Source organism: Elgaria multicarinata, chromosome 1 (assembly GCF_023053635.1).
Source record: "Elgaria multicarinata webbii isolate HBS135686 ecotype San Diego chromosome 1, rElgMul1.1.pri, whole genome shotgun sequence".
NCBI lineage: Eukaryota > Metazoa > Chordata > Lepidosauria > Squamata > Anguidae > Elgaria > Elgaria multicarinata.
Genome location: NC_086171.1, coordinates 57,451,645 through 57,469,941, shown reverse-complemented (window position 1 = coordinate 57,469,941; position 18,297 = coordinate 57,451,645). Strand labels below are relative to the sequence as shown.

The window sequence follows — 18,297 nt, the reverse complement described above, 5'->3', positions numbered from 1 at the left end:
TTTTTAACTGAGCTTCTAAAACTTGACGGGGTGAGACATATTGAGGTGCGTTTTCCTTGGGAGCAGCTGCCAGCGCCGAGGCGGGAGCCTCAAGAGGCGCTGGTTTACGGATTTCGATTGCCTGGTACTGGGGAGGTGGATTAAAGCTTAAACTTCCAGTAGTCAAGGCAGCTGAGGGGGGATGGTGAAATTTTTCCAAGGCTACTTTACATTGGTACCAGGAAAGTAAAATCTCAACCGGGGCCCGAGGCTCTTGATGTAAAACCTCCCCTATTTTTTCCCAATCACGTAAGAGTAACGAGCCGCTTTTCGGGTACCATAAACAAAATTTCCCAATCTCACCAACCAATTTCTGAAGCGAGGACAATGTGGCTTGTCCCCCTGTCTTATTGACTATGCGGGTCAATTCTACCGCGTGCTTCTGCTGGTGGCTTGATAACCTGCAACCCATACTTACCGCTTGGGGTCTTTTAAAGATGGGGGTCTCGAGGAGACGAGGGTGCACCACTGGAAGCCTGCGCCAGGCTGACGGCAAAGTATGTTAGGCGGTTGCGATGGTCCCTGTGAGCGAGCGCCACTCTGTAGTAAATACTCACGCACACATCTGAGGGTTGAAGTGACTTGAAGCGACCGAGGCCATTCAGGTGCCCTTTATTGAGCATACACAGAGTTTAAGTAGGAAAAAATCTCTCCTCCTTCTTCCCCCCTCCCTCCTGGGTGAGTCAATGTCCATTGTCAGGTTTGGGTAAGGTAATTAACTTTTCTCATTACCGGTGTTTGCAAACCAGCTCCCCTATCATGTTTGTTCCTGGGATTTCCTGGAAGTTTGACCAGGATGCAGACACCCTGATTGCCAGACTTTAGCCAATTACTGAGATATGGGGTTTTGTCATTTCCACCTATCATTACCCCCCGACAGTGTGCTGTCTGCGAAGATTCCAGGCATCGTGACACCCCCACACCCCCTGAAAGCTGCAGTTCCATCTCTCATTTCCCTGGTTCAGGTGAAACAGGACCTTAGCAAAGGTTCATCATGTCTATGTCAGTTTTTAGGAAAGGCCATACTCTGTCAGAATTCAAAATTGGTTGCAAACTACATTGACCTAGTTCGCACGATCACTGCAGAAGACCGTGGGTTATTTAACCCTCAAACATCTCCTGTCACTGGATTTCAGAGGACACGACAAACCATGGCAACCCCTGCCGGGGCTTGAATATTCAAAATGATTGCTGGCGTGTACCGCAACCCACCAGAATTTAAGTAATCCATGGTGGGCTGTGGTGATCATGCAAATCAACCTGTATGTGGAAACAGGAAAACACACAATAATTTAAGGATCCATTGAGAGAGAGTAAGGCTTGCTTAAAACATTGAAATGTTTTGGGATGAGAATAGTTCTCTGAACTGTAGTATCTGCTGTCACATTGAAAAGCCAAAATCAGAAGTGCTGCATGAGGACTCCTGCATGTGTGTAACGGTTTCAGAGAGTGTTCAAAGTTTGTGTGGTAGCTGCTGCCTCCTAGGGTAGCTGCTTACCTCCCTGGTAAGCCACTGTGGGGACAGCAGGCTCCATATCACTTTGAGCAACTGCAATTGAGGTAGGAAATCAGGATGCTATGGTATATGTGCAGAGGTGTCTGGATTCCTAAATCGTGCTCTTCGGATCCTAGATTTAGGGTGTTTAAAGTTAAATAAGTGGTGACATTCTGTATTCCAACATTACCAAGTAGTAAAAGTAGAATATGGATGAAATTCTAAAAGGTTCTATGTAGCACTTATACCAATACATTGACATATTTGGGGTCTATAGAGAAATCAAAGGCAGTGTAAAATAGGGACTAAATGATTTTATACGTTGAAGGAGAACAGAACTGAATGTTTTACCATCTTCTCCTAGGTGAAATTTATATACATTCGTGATAATGGTGTATACATTAAGAAACTGTGTACTACATTCTGTTAAAGCTTTTTAAAAAAACCATTCTGGGCTGGAAACACGCGTAGATATTTATACCCAAAGCTATTACATACCATCACCATTATTGGAATTACGTTGTTTAAAATTATCCTCTTCCCCTTAGTTTTATCAAAACACCGTTTTTATTAAAATTCATTAAAGCTTAAAACAATGTACTGCATAAGATGACATCTTTGTAGTGTTCAAATATTCCTTTGTTATGAAAAACAATAACATAGAGTTAGAAACTATCAACTTTAAGATCTATGGAGTTAAGAAGTGTTTGGGCAGCCGTGTTTCTTTTTTAAATTTTCCATTCACTTTAATCTCCTATGGAACTTAAAAGTTTTGACTTGGGGAAATAAAACAGCTGTGATGAATGTCTCTCATGTATGTAACTCCTTATTTTTCTTGTTTGCTGCACTCAACTAGGTCTAAAGGTATTAACTTTAAACAAAATAATTTGGCTCTAGGGAAACTCCCAAGAAGTAGTTATCTGATTTGTGGCTGAGTTGTTTTAGCGACTAGAGCCAAAAACAAGGAGATGGAGCTCTGTAATGCTATAAGTGTTGGCAACTTTCCAACACTTACAGCAAAACAAAGCAAATTAAGCGTATAAGCCTTGTAGTGGAATATTAAATTTTTCAGTCAGCAGGACAGCACAAAACTAGATAAAGACTAATGTGACACTTGGCTTTCATTTTGGAATTACTCTGTGATTACTTACCACTAGTTAATCTGTTGGATAATCTTTTGGCTTTCTAAACATTGTGAAGGACAGAAAACCTCTGTCTAGAATCCTGTTAATTATTATATGAATTGCAGTGTTAATGTTTCATAGTGAAATAACATCTTTTTCACACATAGGAATATTTTTTCCCTTTTCTCCATCTTCAAGGCCCCATCTCCCATTCATTTTAAAAATAATTAAAAAGTAACCTTGGCCCACAGCTAGCCAGTTTTGTATCTGACACAAGTTGCCATAGAACTGCTAACCAAGTCTTCAATGACTAGGTCATTGAAACCTCTCTTCTGATATGATTAGGAATGTTGGCAGAAAGGGGTGATGAACGCACATGTTTAAGCTGAACACCTTGACGTAGGGAACAAATGAGAAAAGGCCACTGTGTCCTTGATAGCATTTATATGCAGAAATAGAGCTGCATAGGTGCAGTTTCTCTTAAGTGTTTTTTCTCTTAATTTTTCCTCTTTGGAATTTGCATGTGCCAACTGTGATGACGTGCACACCTCCCTCAGGCTAAGCACCACCACTTAAATACCTGAGGAAGGGGTAAAAGGAAAAGTATAACCTTTCCCTTATAGCAGAGGGAAAGGGTAAGGAGATTTGGAAAAGGCTTTTCTGTGAATATAGCAGGCTGAAGGTTTAATGTAAAGTGTTTAATTATGAACCAATAGAGCAGGAGACACAGCCAAACTGACACGTGGTTTTATGGTAGCAAAATAAAGAAAAAGTTCATTGTTGTTTACAGTTCTTAGTTCCTTCAAATTCCATTCAAATCTTGCCTATTAAGAACAGTGGTAGTAACAAATCTAATAATAACAAACCTTAATCCTTATGATCTTCACAACTCCTGACAAGAAGTCACACAGCTCCAAACCCAGTCACCAACCAAACCCCTCAAACCACTCAGCTCCCCCATATATATATACTCGTCCCCCCTTTCCAAAGCATCACCAGCCACGCCCACTCAGTCCAACATTCCATACTCTCTAGACATACTCATACCTAAGGGAATAGAAATGTGGATAACGCCACATCCTGGGGTGGATTCCTCACTTCCTATTGCCTTAAACAGTGCACAATTGTGGCAGTATTCTTCTGCCTTCTATACTTGAGTTATGACATTTCATCTAGAATTGAACAGGTAGATGTTTAGAATCCAAGGCCCAATAGAGACAAAGCCTTGGGTGTGTTTCGTCCGCTTTAAATTCATGTGTGTGTCAGCTTCTTCTCATATAAAACGAATGCCACATGCAAACCAAACTGGTTTTGCACACCATGATTAGGTGTATTTGCAATAGTAGGTTAACAGCCCACATATGTGTTAGATATGAACAGCTTTCTAGGATTTTATTGAAGTGGCTGATGTGTACTTGGCTTTTATGTATATTAGCTCAATTCTTTCGTAATCAGAAAAAGAAAACTAGGCATGTTTTCGATGGGCATGTTAATATGTATCACTCTGATAGGAAATATCAATTTACATTTTTAAGTAGCCTTCAGTTCAACATCAAACAATAGTTCTTTTTACCTAAGGCAGGGGTGGACAACTTGTGGCTCTCCATATGTTTTGGTATACAACTCCCATCATCCTTCCCTATCAGCTATGCTGGCTAGGGCTGATGGGAATTGTAGGCCAAATCATATGGAAGGCCACATATGTTGCCTACCCCTGGCCTAAGGCATAAAAAACCCCATATCATGCCAGGACTAGGAAAGAAACTCTTCGAGAGTGGCTGCCAGTCAGTTTAGATGCTATTGAGCTACAGTAGATGGACCAGTGGGCCTCAACATAATACAGCTTCCTATGTTTCTATGCTTGACTTGTTGTTATTTATTACATTTGTATACCGCCCCATAGCCAAAGTTAATCAGAAGACTTCTAAAATCTCAGCAAAGTACAGTAAAATAGAATGCTAAGTGATACCATCTTTACTGCAATCTTAAATTTTCATGTTTGGAACCAAACTACAGTTATATTTTTCAACCTTTCTTTAGAATCCTGGAAGGAGACCAGAAAATCAAACAGAAAGAATTGCTGAAGAACTGATTTCCCAGCAAGCATTATATTTTTTCAATCCAGTTCTCAATTCCGAAGATACTGGAAAAGTTCCTGCGGTGCCAACTAGGTTACCAGTACTGCAGTATGGAAATCCCTATACAACCCAGGAAACTAGAGGTTGGAAAATATTATTTTCATCAGTTTTGTTTTTATTGTAAAATTCTGTAGGGAAATGTACCATTGTATTCATCCAGCAACTGCAGTCAGTAACTTAAAATCCATAGCTAATATGTTCAAAGGTAATGGCCAAATATATTAAGTGTTACTTGAAAGTGTATTCTGGGAAGTGTTTTTCTAAGGGGAACAATTCATGTACACTGTTCAAGTTGTCTGTTTTACTTATTAAACTCTTGATTGACTGGTTGTATTGGACTGTGGCATATTGTTCTACATTTAATAGCAGTTAAATATTTATAACCCAGAGCTCATCTCTTGATTATATGGCTGCAGATGGAGCAGATGGTGCTTTTTACCCTGATGAGATCCAAAGGCCACCTGTAAGAGCACCCTCTTGGGAACTCGAAGACAATGTAGTGTGCAGTCAGCCTGCTCGCAATCTCAGTCGGCCTGATGGTTTAGAAGATCCTGAGGACAGTAATGTAAGTTAGAAATAAAAATAACATTTGTATTTCTTTTTTATCTTCTATGTTAATTTTTAAATTTTATTTTATAGGAGTAAATAAAGACTCACCCAATATATGCATAAATATCTTTCAACAACAAAAAATCAGATCAGGGAAAACAGCGAATACGGGCAAATATTGGGCAGTATCCAACAGTGTCATTCTGCAAACTCAAATAGCAGTAGCGGAGCTCCACTGAGCCTTTCCGTTGTGCAAGCAGTTGCCCATTATGCTTTTGCCACTAAAGTTACATTTGCACAAGACAGTTGTGCTTGTGCAACCAGTTATACAACAGTTTGTACAAGTGTTATGCCATAATGCACAACCATGCTGGCTCAAGTGTAACTTTAGTTGGATTCTTCTCTTGCACATAGTTCAGACCCTAATTTCCGCTAGCGCAACATCATTTGCACCAATTGAATGACATAGTTGGATACTGCCCAATATCTCTAAATTTCCAAAACATGACAAATACTCTCCATCTTTCAATAAACCTATCCTCAAACATTTGTTCTTCTCTAGATCTTATATAATAAGTTAATTTCATCATTATTGCCACTTCCCATATCCTTAAAAAAACAGACAATTGAGGATAGTACCCTTTCTCCAAAATGAAATTATTGAGATTTTTGCTGCTATCAAAAGATTAATTACTTATTCCATATCCACCTTTTCCACACAATGTTTTAAATAAGGAACATTCTAAGAGGAGCTGTTGAAAGCTTATAGTCTGTTTTCTGCTCGCTGTAAAACAACTAGGTTACAATAAGATTTAATTTTAACACAATGCCAAAAACGTTTGTAGCATTTATATGTAAATGGCAGGCTCTCCTTCCTCCCTGCCGCCAGCCATCTTATTTAGAAAATTTCCCTTCCAGCAGCTTCTAATAATCAAATGGTAGCAAATTTTAGTCATAGCTAATTCATAACAGCCAGTGACACCCCCTCCAAAAGTATACTTGTTGCAGCCTTAAGATCATCTATTCAAAGGCAGGTGGGAGGGGGTCCCTCCTCCCAACCCTAGCTAGTGCTATTAATGATGATCTTCATTGGCTGTATGCGCTCAGTGTGGAACCAAGAACATGCGTTAAACACCTATTTGCATATGCAGGTCCTAATCTGGCTAGGAATATGTATGGAAGTCCCTAGCTGGACTGCGAGGATTGGGTAAGAAACTATCCTAATTGGAATATCCAAATTGGAATATGGAAATTCAGACTCAAACTGGAAAGGATATAATGGGCATAGGAGTTGCAGGTTAATAGCAATGTTTCTGAAACAAAATTTGGCAGCTAATACTTTGGAAGATACCGTTTCACTAGATGCAGCACAACATATGTACAAATATACAGTTTAATAACGTTTTAATTCTGGTACTTCAAAATATTAAGAGTTCTCAACAGTAATATAGAAGTGTTAACCTCTTTAGGGATTTACTGTTTTGAGGGATATGTATAGTCCCTTGCCTATATAATACGTAAGAAATATAAAATGTTAAGAAATTGGGGTATGCAATAAAACATTAAGCAGTGCTGTTAACTGTATGACACAATTTCTTTCCACCAGTTAACTTTAAGGGACACTTTAATAAGAAGCTTTCCTTTATAAAGTCTTGTGCTCTTTGCAAGTACAGTGGTATCATGACCTGCTTCTCATTTAGTCTAGTTTGCCACATTTAATTGCTATTAACCTTTGCAGAAACTGATCAGTGTTCAGACAGGCACGATTTTAGCCCTAGTGCTCAGTACCAATAATGGAGAAAAATGTATCTTTTCCTCCTGCCTTTTGGCCCTTAAGTCCATTACTGTGAATAATTAGGGAAACTGTCAGAACTTTTGTGGCCTATTTAAGGTCTTGAATGTGAGCTTAGCACATTTGCCTACCTTTACTTCACACTTTGCATATTTAATATGACCATTCTTGGCACAGACATTACAGATGACAAGCCCTTCTCCTCTTTAGTCATCTGCTGCAGTTTAATTAGCAGAGTGTTCTTTCTAATCTATGTGCTTTGCCCTCTTGCAAACCCAAGAGGAACAGAGCTAAAGTCTTGTGCTCATTTGCTGACACAGCTTAGATTTTGTAATGAGATGGAAGGATCTAATATGCTCAAATGGGAACCAACTTTGGGCAAGTGTGTGCCTGTTCTGAGAAGATTTTTCTTGTCTTACATCAAATAGAAGTTTTAACATGTTATCATCCTACTTTTCTGCTTGTCAAATGAAAATCTCTTAATTGTTCCCAGACAAGGATGTTCAATAGGAAAAATAGGATGCTAATTACCTTGCACTGATACTTAGCAGTCCTTGGCAGGCACCTATACTTTTGGAGCCGATAAAAATAAAAATCTGTTTAAAAGTAAGCAAACTAAGCAGTTTGTGGCAGGAAACCTTTCTTGAGATATGCACTGCATCTAGTATAATGAGCGATCAAAAGAGATCAGATAAAGCTGCCTGCTTGCTTCCTTTCCATTTAAATGGATGCATCAGTGGGGTGTATGCAGGATTCTATCTGGAGATCAGTAGCCTCCACTAAAATGTGTGATCTGTGTGCTGTGGATGAAAGAATTCTATAACTAATCCCAAGTTTGCTTATTTATTAGCTATGAACTTGGCACTTCTGCAGTTGCTAGGTAGTTTGAAGGGCCAATTTATACACATTTAATCCCAGCAGTATTGTACATGCAATAGGGTAACAGCTAAGCCCCTGCCCCATGAAGACATTATGGGGGAGGGAGTGTTGTACATTTATTTATTTATTTGTGGCATTTACATACTGCTGGATATAATGATATTTCACAGCGGTTCACAATATTAAAATACACTATTAGGAATACAAAATTAAAACACTATTAAACTTCCAACTACTGTAAAAAAAATCAAAGAGCAGTAAAACGAGCAGTGTGATTAATCTACAGCCCAAGGAATGCCTGGGTGAACAAGTGTATTTTCAGGTGGTGTTTAAAATGTCACATATTCTGTTTTTTTCCAGAGATAAAAAAGCAAGGGTTAATAAGATATGGTGCAAACCCAAAAAAGTTGGAGGACTGGGTCTCCCTAATATAAAATGATATTATATTGCAAACCAATTAAGATACATGATAGAGGGGATAGCAGGATCTAAAGAGTTAGAACGTCTAGAGTGGGAGACACAAGAAAGGAAGCATAAATTGGAGAATATATTTATAATTAATTTTGGATAAACAATATGGGGGAAATTGAGAATCCTATGATGTGGAATATTATAGAGATCTGGGCCAAATATAAAGAAAAAATAATGCCAAAGATCTCCCCCCTAATTCCAGTTGTAATGGTGCAGAACTTCCCAGAGAATTTAAAGAAAGAGTTGGAAAAAGATTTAAGGAAAAGGGAAGTAATTAAACTAAAAGATTGGATGAAAAAGATGGATAGTAAAGAAGGAGCTAGTAAGGGAGAGGAAAAATTCCTGGATGGAGGCATTACAGTTAGAACAATGGACAAAAAAAATGGAAAGAGGAGAATTTAGAGTGTAAAGAGTATATGGAAACTGAAAAGTTGATTATACAAAGGGAAGACAAAGGAGGAAAGATAGTTAGTAGGGGTATAATGAGTACTCTATATAAAATAATGCTGGGAATGGGAAAGCAGCAAGAATATATCAAAATGACATGGGACCAAGATATGGAAGGACAGTTGAGTAGTCAAGAGTGGGAAAAGATATGAAATCAATGTATATTAAAGACTATGTCAGTAAGAATAAAGGAAAATTACTATAAATTGATATGGAGGTGGTATTTAACACTAGTAAGATTACATCAGATGGATAAAAAGTATTTTACAAGATGTTGGAGAGGATGTCAGGAAAAAGGCACGTACTTCCATATGTGGTGGACTTGTGAAGCTATTCAGAAGTTTTGGCTTTTGTTTAAAGAGATAAATGAAATAATGGGATGGAAGCTAAAGATAGGGCCAAGGATAGCTTTGTTATCAATATAAGAACGGGTTAAATGTATGCAAAATAGTAAAGAACTAATAACTAATTTATTAACAGCAACCAGATTAATAATTGCCAGGAATTGGAAGGAACAAAAGGATTATCAATTGGAAGAAGTTTGGGATACAGCTATTAATGACAAGCTCATGAGTAGTATTAAAATTAAGAAAGGAGTGATGAAGCAAAATGATTTTGAAGAGATATGGAGACCATTTGTTAAATTTGTATAAGGGAAAGGGAGTTGTTACCTTTTCAGCGCCAGGTCAAGACTTTTCTCTTCTCCCAGGCATTTTAACAGCATTTAACAACGTTAAGTTTATTTTTAATGGACCCCAGAATTGTTGTTTTTATACTGTTTTTATGTTTTTAAAATTTTTGTATACTTTTAATGTTTACTATTTTAATTGTTGTAAACCGCCCAGAGAGCTTTGGCTGTGGGGTGGTATATAAATGTAATTAAATAAATAAATAAATAAACCATTGCAGGATACGTTACAATTTTGGAAAGGAGAATAATGGTCCCGGGGGGGGGTGCACGAGATATTATTATATTATTTTATTAAGTTTTTTAAATTTTATTATTGTGGGATATGGAGTTGAAGTACTGTGATTACTGTATGTGCTTAAAAAATTAATAAAAAGTATATATATAAAAAAAATTCTGGGTTTTTCCATATGGCGTGTCCTGCTGTAGAGAAGGCCAGCCGTCTGGCTACTTCATGGCAACATTCCATTCATTTTGGGATGACCAGCATGGCCTTGTCTGATGATCTTAACGTTCGCTTCAATATGTATAAGGGAAGGCAGTCTGCTTGATATTCTGATCCCAAGTTGTTTAGGGCTTTATATGGCAGTACCATAAACTTGTATGTGGCTCGGTAGCTAATTGACAGTCACATAAGATGCCTTCCTTTTTTACTGTGGGGGAAAAAAAACCTTTGAATCAGATGTATGAAAGTATACACATGCCCTGTGATGACATGACTGGAGGGTTGAGAGCCTTGCACAATATAGTCGTGTGTGAACATTTCCTAAAAGTGATAGCTATTTATTGTTTTACTCTGTACAGCACCATGTACATTAATGGTGCTATATAAATAATAATAATATACTTTGCTAATCCTCATCAGCTATTGCCATAACATTTTAAATGGGTGATATTTCAACAGCTGTATCAGGTAAGAGCAAATAAGAAAACTATTAAAGCAGTATTTGTCACCATTAATATAAAAAAAATCAATTTGGTTAGCATCACCAAAAGCTACCAACTGAATGTCTGCAATGACTTGGTAGTGTTCTGGGTGAAGGTAAGCAAAACCTCCTTTTTACAGATCTTGTATCACTGGGGCACCTAGACATTTGGGATAATTTGCTGAAATTTGAAATTATTTGATAATTAGAATAAATTTTATACAGTAACATTTATCCTATATAGATACTCTCAAGCAAACCTTGATTGTCCATTAGTGCCAGCTGCAGCTATTTGTGCTGTTAGCAATTGTGAAATAAGAGCACAACTGACAGCAGTGATGAAAGGAATCGGCCAAATAGTACAATTTAGTTGATGGGCCTGACTGCAGGGTGACATGTGTGACATGCTTGATTGGCAGCAGTGGCATATCTGGCTCACTTAAAAACCTAGCTGTTGGGAAGAAGCTTTGTGACTCTAAATCAATGACCTCTCCTCAGCTCCTGTGTTCTTTACAGATATAATTTTAGTAATTGAACTTTGTTTAATTTCAGCAGTTTGTAAAATGGAAATTTGGCTTAATCTGATGATCTGAAACCTTAATTTATAAAGAATTTACTTATATTTAGTCACCAGGTATTTGTATTAAGGAAATCAATGAGAGATTTTAGAGGAGGGGCTGTAGCTGAGTGATAGAGCACATGCCTTACATGCAAAAGGTGCCAGGTTCATATCCTGACATATACTGTATAGGTAGGGCTAGGAAAGAATCCTGTGTGAAACCCCGGAAAGCTGCTGCCAGATAGTGTTGACAATACCGGGCTAGTTTCCTATGGTCCTATGATATTGTCCCTATAAAAAAGGGTGGATTATTTAGAACTTTGCAGGCCTGTGAATGTTTGTAGTAGTAATAAAGAAAATACTGTTTTGTGAGCAAAATATAATTATAAAAATCCAAACTTCATTTTCAGGATGATGAGGCCAGTGCACCTTCTGCTCCTGATCCACCAAACCTACGCATACATGAACGTGGAACAGGTTTTTGTTTTGATTCCAGGTAAGGTAATACTCCCTAGGCCAAAAGTGACGCCAGGTATGTTGTAGTGCCAGAGTAATCAGTTTGAAATTAGTGATTCCTACAAGACTCCACTATTACAGCCCAAGTCCCATGCCATGACCCTGAGCAGCTCTTTGAATCAAAACATTTTTAACCTGGGAAAATGTGAGGTACTATTCCCATCCCATCCAGTATTATGGTTGCTTTGGAGAATGTGTTGCATGAGTGCCAGAGGCCCCTGTTGAACAGCTTGCTGCATGTTGAATAGTTTGCTGCATCCTCCTCCCCTTTACAAATACCATTGCCAGTTTTTAATTTAAAAAAAAGACTGCAGGTTTATTTTGGTAAGCTTTGTGCTAGTTTTAGATGCAGACTAGAAGGAAAAAGCTATATTTGATGACTATATGACACAGGAAAAGGGAATAAATTAAGGGTGCAATCCTCTGAAGATAGTCTGCAGGCTCCAAACTTGGAGTCTCCCGAGTATCCAATGTAGGGTGATTTTTGCCTTTGCTCTCCAGCTGCCCTGTGTTTCTGCTAGATGGGTAATTTCACCTTCTAGCAGCAGCACTTTGGAGCAGGAGGGAAGGAGGCTGGAGCGGCCATAGGAAATGCCATATGGCCACTGCTCCTCCCTACCACCATTAACAAAGTGCGGAGAGACAGCCGGTGCAGTTCTCTCCATGCTGGTGACCAGGAAAACAAATAATCTCCATACTGGCTACAAGGAGAGGGGGAGAGCAGCGCCTCATAGCCAGGAAAACGCATAATCCTATGAACATCCCCCCCAGATGCTGTCTAGTGGCCATAGGATCGCTCTCTTAACTTAAATGGCATGAATAATTCTCAAGAATCCCAAATTAGCCCCAATGATCATTAGGCCCAATTTTAGTCTGTGACTAAAAACTTAATTAACTAGTTACATTTAAGCCACTGAATGAAAGGTGGCAGCTACCCCCCCCCCCTGTTTTAATTGGGGGGCACTATATATACTCCAATGCAGCAAAAGTGGGATATTTAGTCAATTTAAAAAACAAAATAAAAAGTTTAATAACTTTGTCTACAGCCTTTCCCATGAAGGAAATTTCATAGTCTAGGCATTGAAAGGGCAACTGCTGCACAATGGCAGTGTGTGTGCTTTGATCATGTGGAAAATCCATTTGTTAAGCTTGATGGCATGAAAATGTTGAGAATCGATTAGACTGTAGTTTGACTTTGTCCTTGACTCTAATCATTCTGATTACTGGCAGTTGCAGATCAAACTCTGGTACCAACTTAATTATTGCCTTCAATCGTTGTTCTTTCTTCCTTTATCCCAAGCTTTGTGCATATCAAGAAGTGTCCCCTTTGTGAAGTGATGTTTCCTCCTAACTATGATCAGACCAAGTTTGAAGAACATGTGGAAAGTCACTGGAAGGTGTGTCCAATGTGCTGTGAACAGTTTCCTCCTGACTATGACCAGCAAAACTTTGAAAGACATGTTCAAACACACTTCGATCACAATGTTTTAAATTTTGACTAGCTTTGGGCATCTTAATGCAGTTTGGTTTAGACAAAACTTGAATGAGTTCTGTAAAACAACAAGAATGCAGCTTTCGTAACTTGAGATAAAATTGTTAATTAAAGGCACAGTGCTCTGCATTGCAGTTGATTCAAAGTAAACTTTTGACCTGTTAGCAAGTATTGGATTAGCCCTCTTTGATCTAGTATACACCCAGTGCTGTTATAATATCTTATCAATATTTATTCCTTGGCTAACAAAATGCATAAGAACATACAAAATGCATACACTTGTTCAGAAACTTCAGCAGTCCAGTTCGTAGTAGTGACAGGTTTGCAGAATGACATGACTTTGCTGTTGCTTGTGCTAACATTAAGATTAGATATTAATATTCTCATTCTGTAATAATAAAATGAGGTTTCTCAGTAATCTTGTGTGCATCCTTCATATCGTTGTTGATTCTGAAAGCTATATAATTTATCTAATGAATGTATAGTTTTTACATCTATTTCAGAAATGTAGCTGCATTGAAATTACATGTTTATTGAGAAAACATCCTTATAGCAACACTCACTTTTACATAACTGTTATCCGACCTTGCAGATGTCATGTACACTAGTGATCTATTGAAATTTCTTCACTTAGAGCTATTAGAAAATAATTGTATAAAAATTGCTAGCATTTGGCTTAATTTGTATTTCACAGATTTTTAGCCCGCTCTTTTTCGGGATTGTTTAGGAAGTTATATTTATAGGAACAAAGGTTTCTGGAAACGTCTGCATTCTACTTTGCACATTTCCCCCCATTACATTTGTGGTGTGTATATCTAAAACACTATATTTTTAAAAAGTTACTTAATCTTTAGTAAGCAATTCGATCCTTTTGAATAAAATTATTCTCTTCATTTGATGTATAATAGTCATATTAAAGGTAAAAACTAAATATTAATTGTGTAGCTCGTTATTTGGCCCTCTTTTGTCTTCTTGATCATGGCTAGGATCCTCGACAATAGCCTTTCTAGCACAGGAACAGAGTTGCAGATACAGAAATTGGCAACAGCCCCCACAGGAGTGGAAGTATCTTCCTTTCACAGTCGGATTTTTGGATCCCAGCCATTGTTGTTGACTTTGGCTTATTCTTAAGCAAATGTAATGTACTTTTTGCATTGAATTGATGTTTTATTCTCATCTAAAATGTCAATCATTTTCTGAGTAACAGTATTTCGGAACTGGTGGGTTGTAGTGGCTAAAGTGTCAGATTGGCGGTTGGGAAATCCAGGTTCTAGTCTCCACTCGGCCATGGAAGCTTACTGGGTGACTTTGAACCAGTCAAGATTCTCAGCCCAGCCTACCTCACAGGGTTGTTGTGAGGATAAAATGGAGAGGAGGAGGAGGATTATGTATGCCATCTTGGGTTCCTTGGAGAGAAAAAGGCTGGATATAAATATATAATAACTTTTGTTGTTGTTGTGACCCAAACTTTCTTTACCATATGGTAGTATCCAGTGCTACCACTCCACTTATGCAATTGATGTAGCACTAGTGTAAGAAACTCTAGTGAAATACTAACAGTGTATGCTGAGCATCTTGTTGGATGCTGCTCTTCAATGTGCACGAAGTAATTATTTGTTTTTGTTGTGACTTGAGGGTACCTTTGTTAGATGGTTACCGGTTACCATATACCATGAAAGGTCCATGCAATCTCTAAAAATCTGTAGTCATACTATGTTTTTCCAAGTTCCAAAAATAGATAATCTTTTTTCAGTGAACTCTTAGCCTATCTACTGGTTTATTAGCAAATAATGAATTAAATTTTGTAATCTGTGTAGAAGTGCATTCTGTTCATAAACCTTATTGACTTGAAATGTGAAGAAAGCTGAAAAACAGATTCCAGTCCTGATCCAGAGATCTTTGCAAGCCTGCCCTCCCAAAGCTTTAGTCAGTCACAGTTGAAGCTAGCATTAGATGCTGATCCTAGTTTACCACTTTCTCAGTTTTGTTATTTACAGTTTAAAGCAATTAAAGATAACAAAGCAGCATCCCATTTTCTTTTGCGTCAGAGGCAATTTATTAAATGTGATTGAATTTACATTTATAAGCAGCTTTTATTGAAAGAAATTTTGATGCACTTTGTGGCACTCAGTTCTAAAACAAACCTCTTGTGGCTTCTGAACTTGATGGACTTTGTCCCCAACAAAATATAGGAAAATATAATTTAAAGCACATTTTCACAGACACAGTACAATACATTCACTATACACAGTATAACAAAATAGTCCCATTTTTACCTGTTTAATACTGTCACAATGCTTAGGTAAATAGTAACTGGATTGTAAAAGTGGAAAGAATTGACATGCAACATTACTTTGTTTAGCTGTTCAACTAGGTTAATCTGCCTTCAGTTTCTTTTACTGACAGAGCTAAATGATGCTGCAGTCAAAATGTTAGAAGATGGGTAGTAGGGCTTTAAGTACGAGTAATAGATTTTTTAAAAATGTCTGAATCATCCTTTTACACCATTATTGTCATGTGCTACAAAATGTACCTTTTCTGCAGATGAGTTTAGGATGATTTTTTTAAAAGTATTTGTTTTTAAACCTTTTCAACCCTCATTATGAGAGATTTAGAAATTTAGAAAAATCTTTCTTACCTAGTTAAAGAATTCTTGTCCTCTCAGTCTTTACATGTTCTAAATGAAGACGCACATTTACCATGTCATTTATATATAAATACAAAATACACAGAAGAGGATTACTTGTAAAATGTAACATTTTCTCATGAGGGAGACAATCTCCCAATGGTTATTTAATGTAGCTTTTGCATACTAAAACTGTTAACCTTCACTAGCACTTACACAAGAGAATGCTGAAGGCAGGAGAGCATAAAATAAATGAAGCGGTTAGGTATGGTCCAGACACAAGTAACTCTAATAGCTCTGATTTCAGGTTTATCTTTGAGTACCTGCTTCAAGAAGCACTTCATTTCAGTAAGGCTCATGATGTCTTATAGTTTAGAAAGAAATTTTAATGCTAAACTTGTGGAAGGCAACAACCCACGCTAAGTTATAAAATATATATTATATATACAAAAATCTGAAGGTACAATGTAAATGGAACTAGAAACTCCCGTAACACAAATAGTGTACCTCCTTAAATCATGCTTAGATTTTTTTTTTAATTGCAATCACTGGTCCATAGTAGTACAGTAATTGCAACAATTGGCAACACAAAACATTTAAATTTGTTGGCAATTGAGAACTGCAAAGTGCTTTAAGAACTTCATCTAAGATGAAGATAATTTCTCCCTCACAAAATTTGCACTTCATTTCCAAGTGTCTTCTAGTAGTATATATTGGGGAACAATAACAGGACCAGGGGAACTTGGTCCTAGAGATTCTAGATGGGTCTTTAACATTATATAACATCATGTACAGATAGAAGTAGGGTTCTAATGCTAGAGATTGCTAGTTCAAATGCAAAGATTTTCAGCATTTCAGAAGCCTAAAGAATTTGCAAGATAATATAAAATACAGCAAGCACACCTTTTATGTATGTTATTTGAGTATGAAAATATTTTAGCATATGTTAAACATTCTCTTTATTTATAATTCCAATACCTAAAACCTTACTATCCCACAGATATCTCTATTACATAAGGCATATTAACCAGGTGGATAATGGGGAATTGTTTTGGTTTTGCAAGCACATGGGAACGGATGTGTTGAATCTCTTCAATCACATTACAATCTTGGTTAACGCAGTGCCAAGCTTTCCTCCCCCTTCCCCATTCTTATTTAACACTGCAGAACTAAAAATACAACATCCCTAATTCTCCTTTTTTGGGGGGTGCGGAGTGTGGGAATACTTTTAAAAAAAACCTGTAGCTTTTTAGCACCTTTATATCAAAGTAATGTATATGGGCATGATTACATGTGCAAATGTACAAAATCAAGCTCTACAAAGATACATCATTCCAAAATTACAGAAAAAAATGGTAAAGCATGCATTAAATTCTTTAAGGGGTTGCTCAGTGCTTCCCCAGTGAAGGTGGCTGCCTTCAAAATCAGCAACTGCTGGTGAGGATTCCTTGGCACATTTGTGACCAGCATGTTATTGCTGCATCTTCCTGATAATCTCAGCAGACACTGGTGGGTGGAAATTGATTGTATGGTGCCGCAGACCCTGAGCTGTCTTGTAACTCTTCCCACAACGGCATTTGAATGGTTTCCGCACACGGATCTGTGTTCTGTGGCCATTCTTGGCATGATATTTTATACCATTCACATTCTGTGTGGGAAAGAGGAAGGTGGAATATAAGCTTTAGCTGTTATGCATCAAGTGATCTGGCAAGAACTTGGATTTTTCACACAGTAAGTAGTTTGGATTGCAATTCTAAAACATTTAAGGAATAGATTTCACCAGCCATTCAGCCACAGATCTAAACATACGGCTCACAACATCAAATCTTAAAATGTTCACATTTGCTACAAACATGATTGCTTCCTGTTGAATCCTGTCTGTTCTCTTATGAGGCCAGAATGGCAGATGCAGTGGGAGATATTAAACTAAAATTCCAGTAATGTCATGGGGCAGAAACCACACCATCCTTCACAAAGGCCAGATCCAAAAGCAATAGCCTCATCCAACCAGGGGGCAGTTAAGTATTTTTGGATCATTTTTCAAGAGTCCTAAAAACAATAAAATAAAATCAATTCCTATTTTATCCCCATTCTTCTGTTTTAGGTTAGCTCCTTTTTCTGCCCAGATTTGAAACGTGGTTTATCTCCCATCTCCTGCCACATTCTTAAATTAAGCTGAAAGCCAGACAACATCACATTCAGCTGAATTTAATCTAAAGAAAGGGGGAAAGAAGTTGCATGAACCAGAAGTAAGGAAACAAAGTAACCACAGTGTCAAAAAAAAGTCTCTTTACATGAGTTGGCAAAGCAGGAAGGAGTGTTTATCAGAAATACTAGTACTTCTGGTGTGTGGCTTTCTCTGATGTCCACTGTTTCAATTAGTTCAGTATGCTTACATTAATGATGTGCAAGACATCCCCTTGCTTACCTGTGGATTTCTGATGAAGGTGGAGAGAGGGAAGTAGGAACATTTTACTAGTCACCCTACGATTAGGCAGCTGCCTCAGGCAATAAGATGTTGGAGAACATCTGTATGGTTTATGTGGCTTGCCCCAT

General features: G+C 37.7%; 2 protein-coding genes across 4 annotated transcripts in view; one reads left to right on the top strand and one right to left on the bottom strand.

Moving 5' to 3' along the window:
* Window positions 1–14,046, top strand: part of TAX1BP1 (Tax1 binding protein 1) — a 49,311-nt gene extending 35,265 nt beyond the window's left edge. For all 3 annotated transcript variants that reach the window (XM_063128774.1, XM_063128782.1, XM_063128776.1), the window contains 4 exons: window positions 4,699–4,879; window positions 5,213–5,361; window positions 11,518–11,603; window positions 12,924–14,046. In XM_063128774.1, coding sequence (XP_062984844.1) covers window positions 4,699–4,879; window positions 5,213–5,361; window positions 11,518–11,603; window positions 12,924–13,125 — 618 coding nt within the window. In that variant the 3' untranslated portion in view covers window positions 13,126–14,046. The remainder of the gene's footprint in view (window positions 1–4,698; window positions 4,880–5,212; window positions 5,362–11,517; window positions 11,604–12,923) is intronic.
* Window positions 14,047–15,596: 1,550 nt separating this feature from the next.
* Window positions 15,597–18,297, bottom strand: part of JAZF1 (JAZF zinc finger 1) — a 150,098-nt gene continuing 147,397 nt past the window's right edge. The window contains exon 5 of the mRNA XM_063115861.1: window positions 15,597–17,389. Within this exon, the coding sequence (XP_062971931.1) occupies window positions 17,213–17,389 (177 nt within the window). The 3' untranslated portion in view covers window positions 15,597–17,212. The remainder of the gene's footprint in view (window positions 17,390–18,297) is intronic.